We start from the raw sequence: 26,618 nt of genomic DNA, 5'->3' as shown, positions 1-26,618 counted from the left end.
TTGGTCCATACGTAACCCTATATACATTTCTGCAGAGCGCGAAATGCATCCCAAGTGCGTGTTTATTTGCAGTTTTTGTGATTCCACCAGAGGCCGCTGTGTATGCTTTTCTCTAATTTCTCTCGCTAGTGCCATTCACACCTGCTCTTCTTGTGTAAATCCACCAGAGGCCGCTATCAACTGACTGACTGACCAACCGACCGATTCCCCCCACCCGCCCCTTCCTTAAACCCAACCAATAGTGCTTTCACAAGCACCAATTGGCCAGCGCCCACCCACTTCGCTAAACCCAACAGAAAGTGTTTTCAAAAGCAATCCAGAAAAATAAAAACTCAAACCCCATCGTCACAGTTAACTCTCTGCATCTCAAATCTTCCGACATAAGCGACGAGCCAATGGACAAACTGGTAACAGTGGAAAGCCGCCCACACAAATGTAAGCGGTAAGCTGGTAAGCGCAAAAAGGAACAGCATCATGCCGCCCGTAGTGTTCATTTTAAAGATGAAATGCAGCCATACGTACTTCTGGCTACATAATTCACAATCTCCAGAAATGTATATAGGGATACGTTTTCAGAATGAGGCAATGTTGTAACTAGCTGTGCACTAATTAAGCTAATAAAATAATTAGGCTACTCTTTTACCACGGTAATGAGGTTTTTTACAGCACTTGTGGATATTGTGATCTACAAATGTAGTATAATATGAGGCTCTCCGAATTTATATTAATAAGACTGTTTTTGTTAAAGGTGCAGTATGTAAGCCTGACACCCAGTGGTTGAACCAGGTATTGCATTCCTGATCAAAACAAACGCAAGCACAGGTTGCCAGATTGAGGACCAAAAGAGGATCTTAATAAACCATCTGAAATTGAACTTTAGAACTGAAATAATGCAAACCAACTCATATAAGTGATTTAGCATCTACATTTAATAATGTTAAAGAGGTTTAATATGTATTAATTAGATTGTAAACCGTACCATTTCGTGAGTGAGTGCTGTCTTGAGTGACAGTCTGTGCTTCTGAATGGCTCTATTTAAATTTCTGTCGTGTTTTGTCTGGTGCAATCAGCCAAATTGCTTATCACTGCAAATCTCGTCATGTAGCGTGTTGTTAGGGGGTTACAATGTAACCTGCTCACCTAATGTTTACGCCTGTAATATTTATATTATTTGCTAATTAATAACCTCATGTTGAACTCTGAATCTGAGTCTCATTTCGGAGGCTGCCACTGTCCACCGGAGGTCGCATTTCGGTCACAAGCACATGCTTTGAGAGCGTTTCTGATTCAAGGCAACCCGGAGTGCTGAAATATTGACTAAACTGCCATTGGATGGGTTAAAAGAACCAAAACAAACACAGCCGTTCTGCCATGGGAAGCACATTTTCAAAGCAGAATATCTGACTTCAGCATTGCTTTTCAGATAAATAAAAATGTTCACTTGACATGTTTCTTAAATATCTGCAAACATATTATGGTATTTTTATGCTTTAGAAGAGTCACAGCACCTAATGTAAAAGATCACATTCCACCCCAACTCAAGCTACTGTCAAACATTCACTTATAATAGACAAAACTTGCAACATTAGTAATATTACATGTGCAGTAATTACAAATCTAGCGTTGGTGTCACCATCTCCAGAATGTGCACTAGTGCCAGTGCCCTCAAATGTTAGACTGGAGCCCTGTTATTGCACAACTAGCTGTGGATTATCCATTACACGCATGTTTCTATGAGACTTCAATGCAGTTCATACACATTTCTTAGCATGCAAGCACTCATTGCTCAGTGTCGTGCTGTTTGCTAGCCCGCATCAACCTCTGACACATCTTACCCCGCTGGTCTCTTCTACATGTGCATCATTGTGTCAAGAGTTAAACCGAGACCGACTACAAAACTTGACATTTAGTAGAGAGAACAGATCCACCTTCTTTAACCCTTAGGTGTTGTTGCCAGGCAACAGCTGACAGATTAGAGGGAATGTCCTGGAATGTTTCTCTGGAAAAGGGGAAGGGTGTGTGCCGAAAAACACTGTGAAGGGAGATTCTTCAGCTTCAGTCTGGCCGCTGTAACTCGACCGTCGCTGCTTCTCCTTTATTCAATGAAGCTCGCGTTCCTGCGGTTGGAATGTGTGTGTGTGTGTGCGCGTATGCGTGTGTGTGTGTTTGAGAGATGAGATCGATTTACCTTGTGTGCGTCTGCATGGTTCCTCCCTCACCTCTTCCCCTGTAGTTATGTTTACCTTGTTCGTCGAGTTCAGCAAGATATTCAGAAGGACAAAGAGTAGCTAGAGAGAGAAGAAAAAAGAGCGTTTGTAGTTAAATCACAGATCGCAACAGTTGCCATCAAGTTATCAGCCTCATAAATTATTGGTCAAACAATACATATTTAAACGTCTGGTTAATAATGAATGCTTGATCGCAGTGATTAAAGTCTGAACGGCCTGTGGGGTTGTTCGTGAGTGTGTATCTGATTGCCATTTCTTTACGGCTGTCGAGTTTTTTTTTTTGGAAGTTAATGTCACAGTTGGGCAACACGGTGGCTTAGTGGTTAGCACAGTTGCCTTACAGCAAGAAAGTCGCTGGTTTGAGTCCCAGCTGGTTCAGTTGGCATTTTTGTGTGGAGTTTACATGTTTTCCCCATGTTGGTGTGGGTTTCCTCCAGGTACTCCGGTTTCTCCCACAGTCCAAAGACATGCGCTATATGTGAATTGAATAAACTAAATTGGCCGTAGTGTATATGTGTGAATGAGTGGGTGTTTCCCAGTGCTGGGTTGCGGCTGGAAGGGCATCCGCTGTGTAAAACGTATGCTTGAAAAGTTGGTGGTTCACTCTGCTGTGGCGACTCCTGATGAATAAAGGAAGCTGAAGGAGAATGAATGAATTTCACAGTTCATAAGATATGTTTAAAGTGAATTATGCTCTTTTTTTTACAGTAATGTTGGTATAGACACATGTTAATGATTTGTTTGTATTTGAAGGGCGAATTTTACATATTTTTCCAAACACCAGCTGAAATGCTTTAGTGATTTTTAAAATTTAGTAATTTCCTGCTTTTTATCTAACTTCAAGGTGAAAGGCGAACAAACGTCATCATCAAGTCAACTATTTTGCCTCTTGAAAGTTCCCTAATCTGACCGTTAGTTTTCTTACAGACTTCTCACTACTTGTTTTCTAGGAAGAAAAAAAATTGTTTTATGTTTTATATTCTTTTATGTAGCCACATTGTAAGAAATATCCGTAATATATCAGTTTATTTGAATATTTTTCAGTTTTTTTATCTTTTAAATTGCATTATGGGAGCTTGATCTTTTTTTCCAACAACTTTTAATTCAATTCAATTCAATTCACCTTTATTTGTATAGCGCTTATACAATGTAGATTGTGTCAAAGCAGCTTCACATAAAAGGTCACAGTAAATAGGAACAGTGTAGTTAAGTTTGTAGTGTTTAAGTTCAGTTCAGTTTAGCTCAGTTCAGTGTGGTTTAATAATCACTACTGAGAGTCCAAATATTGAAGAGCAAATCCAACGATGCGCAGCTCTACAGATCCTGAACCATGCAAGCCAGTGGCGACAGCGGAGAGGGAAAAAAAACTTCACTAAAGGCGGAAGTGAAGAAAAAAAAACCTTGAGAGAAACCAGGCTCAGTTGGGCACGACCATTTTAATTTCTCCGCTGGCCAAACGTCTTGTGCAGAGCTGCAGTCTCAGTGGCGGAGGCTGGAAGCTGGCCTCAGCGAAGACTCGTCTGTCTCTGGAGCGTCATAGGAAACAGTCTCATGTTTAACCTTGGAAAGTTGGGAAAAGTGACTTTTATTAACATTTTTAATAGTTTAAAGTGATATACTGTCTGGGTTGGGGTTGTATGTTACGGTACAAAAACATTTTAATAAACTGCGAGTACATTTTCAGTTATTTAACATACTTGTTTATCTATATATTATTCCTTATACATTTATATTACTTCAAACTACTAAAATGTCATGGGTGAGGAGCTCTGTCACCTGGGAGGAGCTTGGCGTAGAGCCGCTGCTCCTCCACATCGAGAGAAGTCAGCTGAGGTGGCTCGGGCATCTGTTTCGGATGCCTCCAGGACGCCTACCTAGGGAGGTGTTCCAGGCATTTCCCACCAGGAGGAGCCCTCGGGGAAGAACCAGGACATGCTGGACTATGTCTCTCGACTGGCCTGGGAATACCTCGGGATCCCCCCGGAGGAGCTGGAGGAAGTGTCTGGGGAGAGGGAAGTCTGGAGTTTTTCCTAAGACTGCTGCCCCCGTGACCCGGCCCTGGATAAGTGGATAAAAATGACATGACATGACATGACAAAAATGTCAATAAAAGTCACTTTGTTAAACTGTAGAGTTGAATTTTCAACATCAAAAGCCGACAAGGCAAAACTTGAGAGATTTATTATAAAATTATTATAAATTTTTTTTATTTTCCTTAATTTTTCAGTTTTTTTGTTTGTTTATTTATTTATTGTTATTTATTTATTTATTTATTTATTTTTATCTCAGAACATATGTTCGTTTATAATTCATAAATTTGATTAATTTTATCTTGGGGGATAGATAAGAAAATAAAGGGGGAAAATAAGAAAACTAAGACAATCTGTAATTGTTTCTATGTTGTATTGTACTATACTACTATGTATGGTCTATGTAAACACCAATAAATAAAAAGTGGACAGAGCAGAGATCAAGCTTCCAAAATCGTAAATAAATGGAAAACGCTTGTGAATCACATACAGAAACTGTTCATCCGCTCACAAACAACATTTAATTTATTTAATTTTTATTAAACTGTACATTAGATGTTACACAAGTATATTGGGTCTTCGCACACTGACAGATTTGATTATTTATATTTAACCTTTGTATACATAAAGCAAATGATCATTGTTGATTGTTGTTTTTTTTTAAATGACAACCGTAAAATTAGAAAAGTATTATTTTTACCCTTCAAACTATAGAAAGTTTATTTGAACATAGGCTCATTTTGAAAACATAGCCCTGTATACATTTCTGGAGATTGCGAAATATGTAGCCAGATGAAGTTATGGCTGCATTCCGTCTTTAAAACAAATGCTACGGGGTGACTTCTTTTCGCGGTTACAAGCTGACCGCTTACCTCCGTATGGATGGTTACCAGTTTGTCTAGTTAGCTCGCCATGTATGTTTGCGGATTTGAGACGCAGAGAGAAGTTGACCACGATGACCGGGTTCAAGTCTGGCGAAGAACGGTTCCAGAAAGTGGGTAAGACAAAAACAGAAGCCATAAAATAAACATGTAAATAACAGGGTGAGAATGTGGTAAAATCTGAAAACATGGTAAAAAATCAGGCGAGGGCTTTTCTTTTTCTGGATTGCTTGGTTGGGAAGTGGGTGGGTGGGTCAAAACACTGTTGGTTTTGTTTTAGGGAAGGAAGGGAGTGTGTCCGTTGATCAGTCAGTCAGTCGACAGCGGCCTGTAGTGGATTTATGCGAGAAGAGCAGGCGGGAATGGCACTCGTAAGAAAATTTGAGATCTAAAAAAGCATACACACCTCCTGGAACGTATTTGGCGCTCTCCAGAAATGTATATAGGGGTACGTTTTCAGAATGAGCCTGGGTTGGTTTATTTTGGTATTGATGTTAAACACAAGTTCACATGGAGCTAATGTGGATCTTTTACTGTGCAATGAGACACTTAAAAACACTGCTGTCATGAGCCGCTCGCATGAAAGCATCACAGTGATGTGCTTCAGTGTGCATGTTTATGATTACAGCACAGTCTTTTCAGTTTGATAATAAGTCTGAATCGTACCATACTCTCAGGCATCGCTTAGAATGAAATCTGGGCTTAGCTGGCAAATAATCATTTAGCATTTTATGATTATTGGCTTAGCTTGCCATACTGTTGGACAGATTATAAAACAAACAGATTACATAAACGTCATATTGCTTTAGCTTGATTTTTATGCCATCCAAAGCTTTTAAGCATATAGGCTGTTTTTGGGTATTTTGTGCAGAGATTGTATCTAGTAAATCATTATTAACTGATTTCTGGTGACAGTACCACATTTAGACAGATCAATGCATACTTTTTATATTGATTCCTAATTATAGAATTCAATTTGGTTTTGTTTTGTGGATTTACAGAAAACCAGTTTTTTTAATTCTCTCACTTATTTAATTTTGACCTACAGTAGTTTTACCTATTGCTAATTTAACATTAAATGCATAGTTTTAGGTGTGAATGTTTTATATTTTATAGTGCTGGTTCTTCCTATACACAAAGTACACACATTTTGTATGGTCCCTAAACACCAGTGGGTCCTTTTGCTATAAACTATGATTTAGTGTCTAGGTTTTTGTGATTTGAATAAAATTTGATGGTATATTAATTTAACAATGTGTTAAAAATGTATAAGTTTTGAATTAGTTTATCATCGAGGCAATGGCAAAAAAATAAAACCTGCCATTGTCCCATCAATGGTTTAAAAAGCTGCATTATGTATGCCAGGCCAGTAGTAGGCAGTAGTTTACTTTATAAAGAAACATTATTATTGATCTGTGTACATACAGTGGAGTCTGCAGTTGTTTTTTGATGTCGTGTACTGGTACTAGCACATTCTGGTATAACTGTACATTGGACAGTACATGATAAAGTAGTAGGCAAATTGGGCAATTAGGCAAATACAATTCAGAATGGAAATATTGTTCTGAGTCACCAACACTGACATGTGCACAGGGTCTAAAATGAGCATGGACAGGATTTGCTTGTATGCATATACAATAATGAGAGTGATTATATGTGATTTGTACATCATCGCAAAAACTAATAATAAAACCCATTTAAAAAATGTTGGAAGAGAAAGAAAATTAATGTTGTCTGAGCTCAGCTTAAAAGACATTACATTAATTTATCAAAAAATATTGTTTACACTGAGTACGTTTACATAGACACCAATAATCCGATGTTAATATGAATTAGACATTACTCTGATTAAGAGTCCACCATGTAAACAGCGCTTTTTATATTTTTTATTTAATTTACTTTTTTTTTTTATTATTAATTTATTTTGATAACCTTATTCTGACTAAAGTCATAATAAATGAAAAATAGGAAACCACCATGGTGACGCAATGACATCAAAGTAATCAAACTATGTGCTATAACATGTAAAACGGGATCATGGAAGGAACATTCAAAATGCAACTCAAGTAAACACCTAAATCATAATATTGTCTTATTCAGATTAAGGCAAATAATTTAATTGCTGATGTCTATTAAAACATTGTTAATGTTACGTGTAAGGTTGTTTCCAAATGCTGTCAATGGCTAATGGGGAATGAGCTAACAATAGTATGATTTTTTTTTGTGTAAGTTGTTGATGTGCGTGTGCATTTATTTATTTATATATATATATTTATATATATATATATATATATATATATATATATATATATATATATATATATATATGCACACACACAGTTGAAGTCAGAATACTTAGTCAACCCCCCCCCCCGGTCTAATTTTATGAACCATTTTAAGGTCAAAATTATTAGCCACTTTAAGCAATTTTTTTCCGACTGTCTACAGAACAAACCGTCATTATACAATAACTTGCCTAATTATCCTAACCTGTCTAATTAACCTAATTAACCTAGTTAAGCCTTTAAATGACACTTTAAACTGTGTAGAAGTGTCTCAGATATTATTTACCGTCATCATGGCGAAGATAAAATAAATCAGTTATTAGAAATGAGTTATCAAAACTATTATGTTTAGAATTGTGTTGAAAAAATCTTCTGTCCGTTAAACAGAAATTGGGGAAAAAATAGAGGGGCTAATAATTCAGGGGGTCTAATAATACTGACTTCAACTGTGTGTGTGTGTGTGTGTATATATATATATATATATATATATATGTATATATATATAAATATATGTATATGTGTATATATATATGTATAAGGTTGTAGTTGGATTTAGTTATTGTGAATGCAGAATAAGATCATACTTTATGAGTACTAATAAACGGTTAATATTCAATTCATCTTTATTTCTATAGCACTTGTACAATGTCAAAGTAGTAATAGTAATGTCAAAGCAGCTTAACATAGAAGGTCTAGCAAATTGAAACCGTTTCAGTCCAGTTTTCAGAGTTGAAGTTCAGTTTAGTTCATTCAGTGTGGTTTAATTTTCACTGCTAAAAGTCCAAACACTCCATCGATGCGCAGCTCCACAAGTCCTAAAAAAAACAAGCAAGCCAGTGACAACAGTGGCAAGGAACGAACTTCATCAATTGACAAAAGTGAAGGAAAAACCTTGAGTAACCAGGCTCAGTTGGACATGATCATTTTTCGTCAGGCCAAACTTCTTGTGCAGAGCTGCAGTCTAGGTGCTGGAGACTGGAGATCTTAATAATAGGCAGCTAATAAGCCAGTAGATATTATTGGGAATTGTTACTAATTGTTACTTATTGGGAATTGTTACACTATTGGGAATACTGTAAACTAAAGTGTTGAAGTTTTTGTCACTACACACATTGGGAAGTTTCTTTAAATGTTAATATTTTTATGGATCATCATTAACAATAAAGAGCCTCTATTTTAATGAGTATACAGTGATACCAAGAAGTATTTAAACACTTCAGCTGTACTTTAACAGGTTTGAATGAGATTGTGTTAGATTATGAAATAACTTACCATGTGGCATCTGCCAACCACAGCTTTACTAAGAACTGACAGAGCCTGTTATGCTAATATTTAACAACCAGAAATTGTTCAAATCACTCTTAAAAAAACAAAGGCTGTTTATTAGCATCAGTATTTCCATGTTCACTGTTTGAAGATATACTGTATATAGTATATACTATGAGTGTGACTAGTATTAATGGAACTTGCATACTACATGTGTCATTATCATGTGACTTACCCTACATTGCTTCACTCCCATTCATAGTTTCTTTCGCATGGCATCATGAATCTCGCGTACTGTTTTTCCAATACTATGAATTTGTACATACTACTCAGCTCGCATACTGTTTTTAATGTACTATATAGTAGGGCTGAACAATGTATCGTATTGATATCGCAATGTGTGTATACTCAATAGCAGTGTTGGGCAGTAGCATCGCTACAAGTAGTGATGCTACTAGCTTAACTACTTTCTCAGTAGCGTGATGAAGATAGCGTCGCTACTTTATAAATCAAATAGCTTTTCAGTATCAAAGCTATATTTTTATTCAGTCAAGTAGCGCAGTGGCATCTACACAAGCTACAGTTACCGATCGCAGAATAATTGACGGCACCGACATTCACAGAGCTGTGAGGCTGGTGTCTAGCCGATGGAAGTAAATCCATATGACGGCGAAAATGATGATTTCTTCTTCCTGTTTTACTGTGGTCAACAACAAACTTTTTAGTGAGTTACTGCCACCTCCCACTCCGGTGACGTCGCCAACCAATTATGCTAACACGAGAAAATTGCTTGATGTCAAGTTGACTTAGGTAGAGGAGTTTTTGTATATATATATATATATATATATATATATATATATATATATATATATATATATATATATATATATATATATATATATATATATATATATATATATATATATATATATATATATATATATATATAGTTTACTGTAGTATAGGCTAAAGTAATTACTGTTAGTTAATGATAGTTACTAATGATACTACGTTATGTAGTGTAATTCATTAATGAAGAGGTGTAAATATATAAACAATATAATGCTTATTCCTAAATATTTCCCTTTATAAATTACTATAGTATTTTAAATGTGTAACTATAATTTGTTTCTATTTATGTACAGCATATTATTTGCAGTAAATAGTTGAACTGAACAATTATGCCTTATGTTTCATTGTTGATTAAGATGTGATTGACTTAGCTTGCTTCGATATAAAAAAGAAAATTGCAAAAATAGCTTAGATGTATTTTTTATTGCGATTTATTATTATAATTTTTTATTATTGCAATAAAAAAAAAAGCATAGATGTAGCTAAGGTACTTTTGCCAAGTAGCTTTTAGCTTAGCTTGCTACATTTCCCAGGGGCTAGCTTTTAGTATTAAGCTACATTTTAAGTAGAGTAGCTAATAGCTTAGCTCACTACATTTTTCAAGTAGCTTGCCCAACATTGCTCAATAGTCAGCTGCTGTCTGGGCTTTCACTGCCTTTCTACACCTCCCTTTCTTCATGTGTTCAATACTTTCTCCTTGTGTCATTTAATTTTTTACACAAAACTTCATTTGTAAACTAGTTAGCTTTGTTTTCTTTGCCAATATGGATTTCTTTGGTTGTAACCAACATTCAGGGAAAATTTAAAGTCAACCGCACTTTTTTTAGAAATAGGTTTTCTGAGAAAAATGGTGACGTATTCAATACTTATTTTCCCCACTGTATACTCATATTGCAACTAGGTGTGATTATAGTCTGAGGTATGATTATAGTGTGAGGAATAATCACGGTTATCACGGTTATTATGCATTCATTAATTTCAAAACACTACTAGTTCACATGAAAACTCTTTATATTTTAAAATGTTGTTTAATGCTGCTCAGTATCCAAATAATACAGCACAAAATAATATAAAAAACAAACAATAGTCTATTTCTGTTTGGAGATAAAAATAAGCGAAAAAGGTTTTTGGCATTTAAACAAATGTAATAATTTTAGACTGAAAATAAATGATAGAACAATAAATAAATAAATAAAAATAAGAATTAAAACTATGTGTCTAATGTAAATCTAAGCTACATATTAGCTAAGTATTTCCCTTTTAAAGAGAACAAATGTAGTCAAAGGTTGCTGAACCTATATTACAATTTTTTTTTTTTGTATTTTCATTTTGTATTTTTTTTTCTCTTTGGAGTAGAAATATGTATATTCCATAAAGTATGAAACTGACCGATCAGTTCTTGTCACGTGACTCGCGGCGCTCTCGTGACGTTCTTTTAACTAGGTGTGCCTGGAAAACGTGAGTGCGGCGCACATCAATCCCAATATGTTGCGCATGCAAAAGGTGCAATATGTGAACAACCCCTGGGTAATAGTATAAGCCAAAGTTGATCCAGTGTGCGAAGATATTAGCCTCAGGCCCCATTTGCACTAATATGTTTTAGTTTTAAAATGCATAAGTTTTGCTACGGTTACGCCATCCGTCCACACTACGCCAGAGTTTTCAAGCACTGAAAACTGAGCTTTTTGGAAACGCTGAAGAGGCCGTTTTCATTTTAAAATGCTGCTGCTTCGTCTCAGTGTGGATGGTGGAAAACGGAGACATCTAAAAACGGAGGTGTGGCTGCAGACATTGGGTCTTATTGGGGCTTTTTCCTCAATATTAAGTAGCCTACATATAGTTCAGTCTTGCATCCTCTCCTTGTAAGTTCAGACTTTGCAAGTTTGATATGGAAAAAAACTCCAGAGGACACATTTGGTAAATCTTCAAAGGGAACAGTGTACTTTATAACATCATTCACATCACCCTGGCTACGTTGTTTCACTTTCCTAACAATAAAATGAAAACATGATATGAGGATCTGCCTATTTTCATTTTGATAATAGCAACTTAACAGACACCAAAAATGTTGAGAAGTCGTGTAGCTACATATTTATATGAGCGTCATCTTCACTGTATGCATATTTATAACAAAACGGAGCCTATAACATCACTGCCTCCTTTCATTTTCAGTGAAAAATATGAAACATGCCGTTTTGAAACATATCAGTTTTAATAATCCACAATGGCCATTATAAAAGTTTAACATGCAATACGTTAATACAATATAGGAAATAAATGCAAGCAATCAGTCAAATGTGCCGAATCAGTGTACGTGGTTACATTAATTAATATATTAACTTTGCGCTCAGCCAAAACATGTTACCAGAGAACAAGCAATAGATTCAAAAGACTAAAGTGGAGAAATATGTCGTTAGATATAGACAACAAGGTGAATTAAATATCACGTTTAACAAATATAGTGAGATTAGAGCCAGCGGTAGATCAGTCCGACGTGCACAGCTTTCATCGCTGCAGTGCATTCCAGAGTGTGTGTGTGTGGGCACGTGATGTTCATTTTCAGTGGTATAGTGTGGACGGAGAGTTGTTGAGAAACGCTGGTGTGGACGTGGATCGTTTTCATTCTAAAATGCCGTTCTAAAACTAAGAGGTATTAGTGTAAACAGGGCCTCAGTGTACAAGCTCGGACATTTAAACCAGCGCACAGTTGGCATAACTTTGTTTAGTTGAAGTGGTTTGTTTTATGTAGAAAAACAGCGTTGAGAAGCCTACACAATGAATTATCCGTGACCAGTTAAAGCACGGTTAATAGTGAAATAGGTTAATCGTTGCATCCCTAATTGCAGCAAAACAAAATATCACGTCAGATTTCTTTTTAATATCTTGCAGCCCTATTATATAGTGTAGAGGTATGTGATTTCAGGCACAGTCAATAATTACCCCTGAAGCACATTTGATTTGACTTTTTTTTTATTTGTCTTTCTGTAAATTAAAGTTGCGTTACAATGTCAACCTGTATGTTCTGTGTTAATTAAGAAGTATATCTCTCTCTCTTTCTGTTCTCTCCCAGTGTGCTGTTTTGTGGTTCACAAACGCTGCCATGAGTTTGTTCACTTCTCCTGCCCAGGGGCCGACAAGGGCCCTGCATCAGACGTAAGTAAAGTCAGTAAGCGCAACACAACCAAACACCCTCATCATCCTCTCCATCTCGGCCTTCTCTTCCGCCGTCTTTTCTGATGGTGAAACTCTTCCTTTGGGGTCTGAAGAGGCTTCTTCCTGTGACTAAGCAGCACACACACTTATTCGCATCGTATACACACTGCTGGGCGAGCAGTTTAAATATTTATTGGTGGTAACTGATTATGTACTGTTTATTGAAGCCGAACACTATTCATGTTCCTCATGTGTTTGTTTGTGCTGTACCTTCAAATGCACATCGGCTTTCTCTTCTCTAATCTCTAATTATAGCCTCGCTTCCTATATGTGTGAAAAGGAGGCGCACACACTTCCTGTGCTGTTATAGTATACAGTTTTTCCTTGAATGATGTTTGTTGCGTGTCCAAGCCTCCATGCTGATGCATAGGAAAGCTTTGATTCCTGACCTTTGCACCATCTGGTATTGAGGAAGATGTTAAATAATAATTGGACCATTAACCTGCCTACGTTGGATTGTTTAACTTTATATCTGACTTTAAAAGAGATTGTTTGTACTTTTAATGCAATTTAAATGAAGGTTAAACATTCTGCTTCTTCCTCTTCTAGCTATAGTGTTTTTAAAACAATATTTGCAGCACTTTTTTGTTGTTATTGATGCTGTTGTTGTTGGGGGGTGGGGGGACTACATTTGCTCCCCCTAGCTGTAGTAGTTTTAAATGCCGTTTTAGAGCAATTGTATCTGTCGGTGGACTGCAAGAAAGGGGTGTAACATGGTGTAGATGCTTATAACTGTGATGGTTGGGAAAGGTGTAGACGCTAATAACTGTGATGGTTGGGAAAGGTGTAGATGCTAATAACTGTGATGGGTGGGTTAAGGGTTGGGGAAGGTGTAGATGCTAATAACTGTGATGGGTGGGTTAAGGGTTGGGGAAGGTGTAGACGCTAATAACTGATGGGTGGGTTAAGGGTTGGGGAAGGTGTAGATGCTAATAACTGTGATGGTTGGGTTAAGGGTTGGGAAAGGTGTAGATGCTAATAACTGTGATGGTTGGGTTAAGGGTTGGGAAAGGTGTAGATGCTAATAACTGTGATGGTTGGGTTAAGGGTTGGGAAAGGTGTAGATGCTAAAAACTGATGGTTGGGTTAAGGGTTGGGAAAGGTGTAGATGCTAATAACTGTGATGGTTGGGTTAAGGGTTGGGGAAGGTGTAGATGCTAATAACTGTGATGGTTGGGTTAAGGGTTGGGGAAGGTGTAGATGCTAATAACTGTGATGGTTGGGGAAGGTGTAGACGCTAACAACTGTGATGGTTGGGTTAAGGGTTGGGGAAGGTGTAGACGCTAATAACTGTGATGGTTGGGTTAAGGGTTGGGGAAGATGTAGACCAGGAGTCACCAAACTTGTTCCTGGAGGGCCGGTGTCCTGCAGATTTTAGCTCCAACCCTAATCAAACACACCTGAACAAGCTAATCAAGGTCTTACTAGTTATACTTGAAACATCCAGGCAGGTGTGTTGAGGCAAGTTGGAGCTAAACCCTGCAGGGACACCGGCCCTCCAGGACCGAGATTGGTGACTCCTGATGTAGACGCTAATAACTGATGGTTGGGTTAAGGGTTGGGGAAGATGTAGACGCTAATAACTGTGATGGTTGGGGAAGGTATAGACGTTAATAACTATGATGGTTGGGGAAGGTATAGACATTAATAACTATGATGGTTGGGCTAAGGGTTGGGAAGGTGTAGACTTTAATAACAATGATGGTTGGGTTAAGGTTTGGGGAAGGCGTAAACATTAATAACAGATGGTTGGGTTAAGGATGGTTAAGGTATAGACGTTAATAACTCTGATGGTTGGGTTAAGGGTTGGGGAAGGTGTAGATGTTAATAACAGTGATGGTTGGGTTAAGGGTTGGGGAAGGTGTAAACGTAATAACTGTGATGGTTGGTTAAGGTATAGATGTTAATAACTCTGATGGTTGGGTTAAGGGTTGGGTAAGGTGTAGATGCTAATAACTGTGATGGTTGGGGAAGGTGAAGACGCTAATAACTGTGATGGGTGGCTTAAGGGTTGGGGAAGGTGTAGATGCTAATAACTGATGGTTGGGTTAAGGGTTGGGAAAGGTGTAGATGCTAATAACTGATGCTTGGGTTAAGGGTTGGGGAAGGTGTAGAATAGATGCTAATAACTGTCATGGTTGGGTTAAGGGTTGGGGAAGGTGCAGATGCTAATAACTGTGATGGTTGGGGAAGGTGTAGACGCTAATAACTGATGGTTGGGTTAAGGGTTGGGGAAGGTGTAGATGCTAATAACTGTGATGGTTGGGTTAAGGGTTGGAGAAGGTGTAGACGCTAATAACTGTGATGGTTGGGTGTAGATGTGGAGTAGGTGTGGATGTAAATAACTGATGTACAGCACCATCTTGCTGACAACATAGTTTTGACATGTGGGTCTCCATAATTTCAAGTTTCACCTCTAACATACGACAAGTTACGCCTCTTTATGTTACGCTCCTGTCTTGCAGTCTGCAGACAGACCCTACTCTTTTAGAGTGCTTCAATATTCTCTGCATTGTTTATTTATTTATTTATTTTATTCGTACTTTTTTATCTCACTTGCTTTTCTTTTGGTTTGTGGGTTGTTCATTCACTCCTGAAGAAATTAGAAATTAATAATGAAAAAATGTATATGGTACTATGTTTAATTGAGGTTGAATGTATTATGAAATTGCTAAGTATTTTAATCAACTGATAGCATTAGCGCAGAGTTGTTGTTATAGTAAACAAACAAATAATAACACAAACACATACCTGTCAACATTGGGATGTGAAAACAAGGGATACCCCCCTTATTTAATAAAAACACTAAATATGTTCATCTGGAGCTGTTTCATTGTAAATAAACTGCTGAAACAGTCAGTAATACGTTTTTATTATTATTTACAAAGGATATAATAACTAATATACTTTAGAAAAATCAGCAAATAAATTAGCGAACAGTTCAGCTCATTAAAATTATTAGCTATTATAAAGAAATTGAATAAAGCTATCAAATCTCATTCATCTTTTCTTCACTGTATAATTTGAACATTATATATACATTAACAGTGTCACTTTAAAAATGCACATATCTATAATGAAAGCATTTGATTGCTTTCCTAACTGTTTATGCTCATTTAAGACAATTTGTTGTGTTTAAAAGAAAACCCAACAAGATCGACATGTCTAGATGTTGTTATTATTATTATTCATTCATTCATTTTCTTTTAAGCTTAGTCCCTTTATTAATCTGGGATCCCCACAGCGGAATGAACCACCATTATTATTATTATTATTATGATTATTATTATTATTATTATGATGTGTATATTTCTGTTCAAATACACACCCAAAACCGTGTCCACTTGAGCTCCGCATCAAATCGCGTCTGTACAGAATCCGTTCGGGAAACAGTAATAGTGGTTGATTTATCACTATGGAGCGCGTCAGCTGACAGTCATGCATCGTTGCATGAACTGACTAATTTGAGGATTGCATAGGGGCAATGGCGCCTGTAATGAGAAGGAAATGAATTGCGCCATTTTTATGTTTATTTCAAATTGTTTTCATGCCTAAATGAAATGAAAGCACAGAACAGATTCATATTTAAGAACAAGGGGTGGCGCCTGGTGGTTCTGCGGTATGGGTTGCATATCGGGAGGATCGGCTCTTCACAGAAAGATAAAAAATACAGGAGAAATACAGGAAAATACCTTTACGGGATGATAGCGGGATAGAACTGTAAAATACGAGAGAATCCCGGGAAAAACGGGAGGGTTGACAGGTATATTTGTATTATTATTTCATCTAGTTGCCAAGGCAGCGTTTCATAATACGTAATGCACAAATAATAATAATTATATGACATAATACAAAAAATAAAAATATCTAAACTGACTCAAACAAAAATGGAAAGATGATATTTGTTTATTGTATGTCTCTGTGTGTGTGTCAACTAATTTAAATTATGAATGAAACCTGTGATATTGCATTAAATGATTATACACAAGTCATTTTATAGGCATATATAGACCATTTTGAGGGAGGTAAACAAAAACAAGGCAAACATATTTTCTCTTGTACATTTTTTAAATGCTATGATAGCTGTTTTAACATTAATTATGATTGAATTGCCTCTTGTTACAGTAATGTGAAATAGTTTGATAACATGCATGAAATGTTCATAGGCCAATGACATCACCACATTGAAATGGTCTGTAAGCTTATTAAATGCAAGAAAGTGTTTAAAACGTTTTATGAAAATATCAAAATATGGGCGAAATTAGGTTACAATCAGCATTAAAGATATGTTTATGTAAAAAAAAAAATCAATCAGCACTTGTTGTTACCAGATTGAGTAATTAATAAGTGGTAATAATTAATTGTGTATGTGTCTTATTGCTGATCAATGATCTGCGTGAAGGAAAGTAGTAATGTGGGTTAAAATAACAGGCTAATTGTTATTGTGTGGAAACCATGTGATATAAAAATGTAAAAAATGTGCATATACTTAATGTTTGAGAAATAAGTTTGAGATGTGAATCAAATCTTCTGTATTTGCACCTGCATAAAGTGTTATTTTCATTTTTGAGATATATTTTGTGTTTGTGTATGACAGGACCCTCGCAAAAAGCATTGGTTCAAGGTACACACATACACCAGTCCCACATTCTGTGACCACTGTGGATCTCTACTGTACGGCCTCATACACCAAGGGATGAAATGTGGAAGTAAGTTCAAACACACACGCATGCGTTTGTTTTTGTGAATTGTGGGGACATTACATAGGTTTTCATTGTGTTTTATACTGTACAAACTGTTATTTATAACCCTAACCCCACCCTACCCCTAAACCCAACCCTCACAGGAAACTGTAGTTTTACTTTCTGAGAAAACGAATTCTGTGTACACGAGGACATCAGCAATGTGCTCATATTTCACCACCTTTTTGTAATATGTGTCATTATACAGATTTGTGTCCTGATATGTCGCAAAACACAGAGAGAGAGAGAGAGAGAGAGAGAGAGAGAGAGAGAGAGAGAGAGAGAGAGAGAGAGAGAGAGAGAGAGGCAGCAGTGTGTCAGTGCACATTAAAGCCTTCATACAGTGACCTCTGCTGGCTGTGATGCTGAATTACATACCAAACCATTGGATTTACTCTGTTGAAAGAGAAAATTTACGTTTTCTGTATGTAAATGTTTCTGAAGTGGAGATTTATGATTTCCCAGGAGGAAAAACTGCAGGAGAAAAATAAATTTGAGAAAAACGGCCTTTAAAAATATGTATCTCATTTGAAATCTTCAGAAAAATGAAAAAGAAACGCTTAAAAGTGTTATGTTCTTTATGAATATTTCTTTATGTACAGTTGAAGACAGAATTATTAGCCTTCCTGAATTATTAGCCCTCCTGTATATATTTTCCCCAATTTCTGTGTAATGGAGAGAGGTTTTTTCAACCCATTTCTAAACATTATAGTTGTAATAACTCATTTCTAATCACTGATTTATTTTATCTTTGGCATGATGACAGTAAATAATATTTGACTAGATGTTCTTCAAGACCCTAGTATTCAGCTTAAAATGATATTTAAAGGCTTAACTAGCTTAATTAGGATAACTAGGCAAGTTAGGATAATGGTTTGTCTTGCAAAATAACAATTCCAGCCACTTGCAACACCCACCGTCCTCAGAAGTGGTTATGAATATATAAATATTGCACACACACCAAAAATCTTTTATAAACACGAGGATTTTCACAAAACAAAGTGCAACCTTCTAACAATGAGATACGTTTTTATAGTCATTTATTAATTTGTTTAATTTAATATTAACCTCACCGACTGAGACTGGTGGGCGCAATGTTTACAGCAAAAGTCTATTCTTGGTTTAATTTTGGAGACCACCACTTGGAGATCATCCTCCATGTTCATTCATGGTCTTAATTTTTGATGTAGCCTATGTGAGTGCCGTATAGGTGTCAAAGTTTAACATTGTGCTGTAAAATCAATCTGCTGCAACTGATGCTATTGCTATGTTAATATAGCAAAATCACGTAAGAGGCCGCAATCCAGAGAAAAAAAAATAAAAAATCGAAAGGCTAATGGGTTTTATTTGCACATAAAACTACTTAATACTATTTTTAATATTCTGAAGGTGTCCCCTGACCCCCACTTTGGGAACCGCTGCTGTACAGTAGACAATCAAAAAAAGCTTATATGGTTAATATTATTGACCTTAAAATGGTCTTTAATAATTAAAAACTGCTTTTATTCTAGCTGAAATAAAACAAATAAGACTTTCTCCAGAAGAAAAAATATTATAGGAAATACTGTGGAAAAATTCAGTGCTCTGTAAACATAATTTGGGAAATATAAAAAAAAATAATAATAATTCACAGAAGGGCTAATAATTCTGACTTCAACCATTTGTTTTCTTTTTCTCTGTTTTTTTTTCTGCCTGCAGTGTCTCATCTTAACCATTTTAAGCCAATAAATTAATAAATAGACTACAAATTTGTGCGTATGCAATAATACATTGTTTTCTGTAATTTATTATTACTTTGTGCACTGCATGTGTAAATACAGCTGTTTATTAAGCTCTCTGTATATATATATATTTGACAGCGTGGGTGTGATTTTTGTGTGCCTCTGTGATTGTGGGTGTTTGTGTGGGCATTTCTGAGTAAGTAGTGACTGAGAAGCAAACGCTGCATGTGTAATGCTGTCAATCTAATCATGTGTGGTTTTCTGCAGGTTGTCTGATGAATATTCATAAGCGATGCGTTAAGAATGTTCCCAGCCTGTGTGGAACAGACCACACTGAGAAGAGAGGGAGGCTGCGTTTCTCTGCTAGTATCACAGACAATGTTCTCAGTGTGTCCGGTAAGTTTGCACACACACACACACACATATGTAAAGCTATCTTTATAGGGGCCTTTTCATTAATAATAATTCCTTACATTTATATATCGCATTTCTGGACACTCAAAGTGCTTTACACATTTTTGGGGTGAATCTCCTCATCCACCACCAGTGTGCAGCATCCACCTGGATGACGCCAGACCACACACCAGCTGATTGGTGAAGAGGAGACATGATGACGCCAATTATGATATGGGGATGGTTAGGAGGCCATCATGTGGGCAAATTTGGCCAGGGTAATCCTTTTGCTGGGGTAAACCTGGGATTTTTAACGAGCAAAAAAGTGAATGGGAAGCGTTGAAGCTGCATTGCATCAGGGCGCATTGCTTGATACACACAGGTTGTACAGCAATACCCAAATATCTTTACATATGAAAAAATTTAAGGATTAAAATGTTACAACAATTATTATATTCTACAATTATAAAAACCACTGCCTCCATGCCTTCATCTCTGAGGGCTTTTCTGAGTTTATTCATGACAATTTGTATTATGTTATTATTATTATTAGCAGTATTATTTATTATATGCATATTTATATTTGTTTTATTAAAAACACTTTTAGGTCAGCGCCAATAGCCTAGTGGTTAGTGCGTCAACACATAGCACCCAGGTGTTGCATGGCGAACCAAGTTCAATTCCCGGCTCAAGGTCCTTTGCCGATCCTTCCTCCATCTCTGCTCCCCACACTTTCCTGTCTGTAAATCTCCATTGTCCTGTCAATAAAGGTGAAAACCCCTAAAAAGTGATTAAAAACAAGTAAAAAAAAAAAAAAACAAGTTCATATTTGTCCTACTGTCAGGTTTTGGAGACTTCTGCATCACCATATGGGGCATAAGAATATAGTTTTTTGACCACACTTCATTGTCAATGTTCATTTATTTGTTTGATGGAAATTATAACTGAATTTAGAAATGGTTTTGAAACAAATCTTTCCACTTAACAAATGAAATTAAATATGTCGGCTTATGGATGTCTTCAGTGGAGTGCTTACAACATCATTTCCTTATCCACAAAAGTAAAGTAAAGAGTAAAGTAAAGTAGAGAGAAAGTAAAGAAGCCAAATGGAGTAGGCTCAATCTTTATCCTCGTGGTGCAGATGGTCTGTTTAACTGTTTTCTCGCTAGTGAAGTGTAAGTTTATCCACTTACAAAGTCCGCCATGTAAATAGCGAATGCACCATGGCGCGACACAGCTGACTCTTAAAGAGAATGTGAGACGAGTCTCTGATAAGTTTAATGCATGTTAAGCTCAAAACACACTCATAACTCATTAAGAGAATAAGCACAACCATGTTAGACCATGCACTGGGGTGCAGAGCGTGTTTTTCTGTCCTTAAAATAGCAAATGTGGATCCGGATATGCGCCTTAGTGCTTTTGTGCCATGCGGTTTAGACTTTGTGCCTAGATCGTTAAAATAGAGCCCTAGCACTTTACCAAAGATGTTTTTAAAAATTTCAATGGGAAAATGAATAGAGTAAAATACTTTAGTTTCTAGGACTGTAACAAACTGTGGAAAATACTAATGCACTCTTAATATCTGACATGGATATAAAAATGAGATGCACATGAGAATGAGATGCAAAAAAATTGTATTAAAAAATACGTTGATAGCCAAATGCACTAGTTTGCAATTAGTCATTTGTGTTCTTTTAACTAGTCAGATGCTTTTTAAAACAAATGATCTGACAATAATTGACTCATTTTATGGATGGAGCGCTGAGAAAGGGCTTTGTTCAGTAACTGGAAAACCCACAGCTGTGCTAGTTTTGAATATATAACGTTATAAGCAAATATGCTCATTATGCCTGTTGGTGCTGTTGTGGAATCAGCAGGGTAAAAAGCGAACAGCCTTTTAGCTTAACTTTCAGCCAAGCATGCAAATCAGTAGAACAAATGAATTGAATGGAGTCATTGCAATAATGGTGAAGTTAGCATGCTTTTGGCTTCGCTTAAAAGCATTTCTAGGTCACCGTGTGGCAAAAATGCCAAAAAAACAAATCAAAAAGTCAAAATTTGTTCTAAAATATTTGTAAGATATTTTGTAAAATGTCTATTATTCAATGTAAAAAAAAAAGAGGGGAAAAAAAGATCTGCAACAAAGTGTTCTAAACGAGTCTGTGTTTTTCTCAGCTCTTTTTTGCCTTGGGCAGAAAAACGGCATCCTCTGGAAACATCAGATCAATCTGCCAACGATCGCCCCACATCCCATTCACTCACACCCACACAGCCGCTCGCCATCCATCAGCTCTCCACTGCTGCGTTTAGAGAGCTGAAGTTTTGTACACTTCATTTATAGCAACAGATTATTCTTAAGCGTGAAAAAGAGAGCTGCAGATCGCACGCTTAAAATAACTCCCTGGCCAAACAATGAACTTTCACAACCCCCAGTAAATACAAATAACATGACCAATGAACCAGCAACATAGCTCAAATATTTCTACACTATTCTACACTGAACATGCTGTCCGATAATGCTCCAATCTCCAAAACCATTGCAACTCCTCATATCACTTGCTATCATAGATAATTACATATACAGTTAAAGTCAAAAGGATTAGCACTCCTGTGAATTTTTCATTCTTTTTCAAATATTTCCCAAAGTAGAATAAATTTTTTTAAACCATTTTAAGGTCAATATTATTAGCCCCTTAAGCAATTTTTTTTCCAATTATCTGCAGAATACACCATCATTATACAATGATTTGCCTAACTTACCTAATTAAGCTAATTAACCTAGTTAAGACTTAATCTAGAAAAATATCTAGTAAAATATTATATGCAGTCATTGAAAAGATTTTAAAAGATCAGTTATCAGAAATTACTTATTAAAACTTTTATGTTTATAAATGTGTTGCAAAAATCTTCCCTCCGTTACACAGAAATTGGGGGGGGGGGGGGGGGGGGGGGATATACAGGGGGGGGCTAATAATTCTGATGTATAGGCAACTGTATAAGCCTAAAAATCTCGATCATCTCAGTATTACAGGTTTTTAAAGGGATAGTTCACATAAAAATGAAAATCCTTTACTTGTTTCATACCAGTTTCAAAGTATTGTGTTCAACAGAATAAAAAATAAATGAACAATGTTGAAAACCTGTAACAATTGACTTACATAGTAGAATAAATGATTCCAACATTCTTAATGAAAACTCTATTTTTTGTGTTCTTAATAGAACCACAAACTATAACTGGTATGGAACAACTAAATGATGAGTACATTTTGAGTGAACTATCCCTTTAAACTGCAGTCACCATTAATATTATATTAGCATGTGTGTGTAAAAATATAGTAGGCCTGCACAATAATGTTTCCGCATCGATATCGCAATATGCGCATCAGCAATAGTCACATTGCAAAGATATGCAGATATGTCCAGTCTGAATTATAGGTGACCAGGAGCTACAGAACTGTATTTAATGACTGTATTTATATGTAATTTGTATGATTTTACATTTCATAATGAAAACAAGATTATTAGCAGATAATTTCCTTTAAAACAAGCAAAAAACAAGAAAATTTTCACTTATTTTTTTTGGTAGTAAAAACGAAACAATATTTTTACTTGGTCTAAGATATTGTGGGATATTTGGACAATCACAATGCAAAAAAAAAAAATGCTTTTCTTATTTTGTTTTGTCTTGTTTCTAATTAAATTTCTTATACCCAAATACTGTTAGACACTCCAGAAAACCGTCAAGCTATTTAAACCCTCATCTGAAACTGTTTTCATATTGCAATATTTAGCACAGAATAATAAAATATCAGGGCGACACAGCGGCTCAGTGGTTAGCACTGTCGCCTCGCAGAAAGAAGGTCGCTGGTTCGAGTCCCAGCTGGGCCAGTTGGCATTTCTGTGTGAAGTTTGCATGTTTCCTCCGGGTGCTCCGGTTTCCCACACACTAACCAAAGAGGTTATGAATGAGTGTGGATGGGTGTTTCACAGGACTGGGTTGCAGCTGGAAGGGCATCCACTGTGTAAAACATATGCTGGATAAGTTGGCCGTTCATTCTGCTGCGGCGACCCCTGATGAATAATGGGACTAAGCTGAAGGAAAATGAATGAATGAAAATAAAATATTGCAATATCAGATTTTTTTCAATATCGTGCAGCCCTAACATATAGTTAGATTAGATAAATCTAATGTTCTTAAATAAAGCTAGATATAAATGTTAGATGAAAACGTACTTGTTAACTAACTGAAATAACAAAATTGAAGTGCAAAAATTACTAAAAATAAAAGTGAAACCTTTTAGAATAGAATAATATTTTCAGAAGTTATAAATGGAAGTATTTAAATATAAGCCTACACTGTATATATAAGCCTATATAAGCCTATGCTAACAAATATTGAATTTGTGGATAAGTAATAGCCTAACACTAGCTTATTTGCATATTTGGATTACACTAGTAGCACTTTTAGAATTCATCGTTATTCCTGTACACACAATGAAACAGTGCTTAAATGTCCTTCATTTGTGATTTTTAATGTTTGAGTTCTTTCTTTTTTTTATAGTCAAGGAGGCTCGTAACTTGGTGCCAATGGATCCAAGCGGGCTGTCAGATCCATACGTGAAGCTCAAATTAATTCCAGATCCAAAGGGCGAGAGCAAGCAGAAGACCAAAACCATCAAGGGCTGCCTCAATCCAGTCTGGAACGAAGACTTCACCTTGTGAGTGAGAAATAAGTGAACGTATAGGCAGTGATGGATGAGGATGTCGACTGACATTTGCAATATGTGTTTCCATCATCCTGTGATCTCAGTGCCCTCAAAGACACGGATAAAGACAGACGTCTGTATGTGGAGCTGTGGGATTGGGATCGGGCCAGCAGGAATGACTACATGGGCTCCATGTCTTTTGGCATCTCCGAGCTGATGAAACAAAGTGTGGACGGATGGTAAGCACAGATACCACCCACACATGAGGATTAATGCAAAAGTTGAGATTCTTGCCCATAGCCAACATCGATGCAATTTGGGATTCCCCACATAGACATCTGATACATGCGAAGATATGAAGATATAAGCTAACTTTTCATCATGGCATGAATTAAACAGTCAAACATTTAAACGTAAATATCTAAATAGGTCTTGGTTTATAAGATCAGACTTATCGTTTAAAGTTTAAAAGCCTTTCATTCTGCAATTCTTACGCTAAAATATGTACAAGATGAAGAGATTGCTAAATAAACCTATTGTTTAAATCTATGGTCTTTAGTCCCAGGTTTAAATTCTGGCTCATGCGCCACCCTGATACATGCAAAGATATGCAAATGACATATATTTTATACATGTGAAATCTAAATATGAACTTGTATGTCATAAATGCAGCACATTTGATTTGAAATATTAAAAATATTATAGGTAAATGTTCAAATTAACTAATTTTTTTTTTCCAAAGATTGTAAAAATATATATGAAAGTGACCAAAACTTCAAAATATATGTTGCATATGTGTGAATACATACACTACCTGACAAATGTCTTGTCATCTATCCCAGTTGTAAGGGCAACAAATAATAACTTGATAACATATAGTTGATCATTTAGAAAAGTGGCAGAAGATCAATTTTTCAGATGAATCTTCTGTTGAACTGCATCCCAATAATCACAAATACTGCATAACACCTATTAGAACCCACATGGACCCAAGATTCTCACAGAAATCATTCAAGTTTGGTGAAGGAAAAATCATGGTTTGGGGTTACATTCAGTATGGGGCCATGCGAGAGATCTGCAGAGTGGATGGCAACATCAACAGCCTGAGGTATCAAGACATTTGTGCTACCCATTACATTACAAACCACAGGAGAGGGCAAATTCTTCAGCAGGACAGCCTCCACATCAAAGTTTATGAACGATAAGAAGGTCAAGGTGCTTCAGGATTGGCCAGCCCAGTCTCCAGACATGAATATTATTGAGCATGTCTGGGGTAAGATGGAGGAGGAGGCATTGAAGATGAATCCAAAGAATCTTGATGAACTCTGGGAGTCTTATTATTATTTGTTGTTCCTAAAACTTTTTGTTGTTGTTTGTAGAAAACGAAAATTAGATTGTTAGTAATAGATGGTGATGACAAAAATTATGAATCTTCATCCATTTTGTTTGCAAATAGACGATCAGAAACAAACAAAACAGCAATAATGTATAAGCTCAGTTTGAGTCCATCATTTTGATCTGTTTGCATTGCAGGTTTAAGATTCTCGCTTGTGAGGAAGGGTTCTTTTTCAACGTTCCTGTTTATGTAGATGAAGAGGAGGGCAACGAGGAGCTGAGAAAGAGATTTGAGGTGAAAAAATGAATACATCAGTGTATTTGTATGCACCTCATTATATTTAAATACACAAGATGAAAAGTTGTAACTGATAACCGATTAGGCCAGTCACGATATCTTTTTTGTTGTTGTACGATATATAGCACCAAAATATATTGCAATAAGCGATATTGTTGTCATTTTATGCCACTCATTATATAATGACAGAATAACGATAAAATATCATCACAATGCAAGTCCACTCTTGCAAAGAATACATAATATTTTATTCTTAAGAATATTTAATTGAATTATAGTCATTTTATCAATTTAATAAGTAGACATTGCAATCAGAATGTTGGCGGTTCATTCCGCTGTGGTGAACCCTGATGAATAAAGGGACTAAGCCAAAGAAAAATGAATGAATGAATGAATCAGAATGGGAAAATGCATATCCTAAATAAATAATAATAAATAAAATTGCAAGGTAAAAAGTAACAGAGACTGTGATATCTACTACCAAATCTATTTTCAGTTGTCAGACACTCACATGAAAATATACTATAGTAATTTATAGTAAATACTACAGTGTTTTTTAACCATACTGACTCTGTCATGTCTATGTGTTGTGCGATAAGTCGATATATTGGTTATTGTGACCGGCTTCTAACCAATAATTAAGTCTTTCTTGTGGCTAATTCTTTTAT

At 36.2% G+C, this 26,618-nt stretch overlaps 1 protein-coding gene across 4 annotated transcripts in view; it reads left to right on the top strand.

The window, feature by feature from the left end:
• Positions 1 to 26,618, top strand: part of prkcba (protein kinase C, beta a) — a 68,201-nt gene that overhangs the window by 13,771 nt on the left and 27,812 nt on the right. For 2 of the 4 annotated variants that reach the window (XM_056462621.1, XM_056462613.1), the window contains exons 3-8: positions 12,613 to 12,704; positions 17,353 to 17,464; positions 19,486 to 19,614; positions 24,173 to 24,329; positions 24,422 to 24,556; positions 25,851 to 25,947. In XM_056462621.1, coding sequence (XP_056318596.1) covers positions 12,613 to 12,704; positions 17,353 to 17,464; positions 19,486 to 19,614; positions 24,173 to 24,329; positions 24,422 to 24,556; positions 25,851 to 25,947 — 722 coding nt within the window. The remainder of the gene's footprint in view (positions 1 to 12,612; positions 12,705 to 17,352; positions 17,465 to 19,485; positions 19,615 to 24,172; positions 24,330 to 24,421; positions 24,557 to 25,850; positions 25,948 to 26,618) is intronic. The other 2 variants (XM_056462635.1, XM_056462628.1) reach the window with 1 other exon arrangement.

The sequence above is a fragment of the Danio aesculapii genome, chromosome 1 (genome assembly GCF_903798145.1).
Source record: "Danio aesculapii chromosome 1, fDanAes4.1, whole genome shotgun sequence".
NCBI classification, from domain to species: Eukaryota; Metazoa; Chordata; class Actinopteri; order Cypriniformes; family Danionidae; genus Danio; species Danio aesculapii.
The sequence above is the reverse complement of the archived record's forward strand: the minus strand, read 5'-3'. Positions and strand labels throughout refer to the sequence as shown.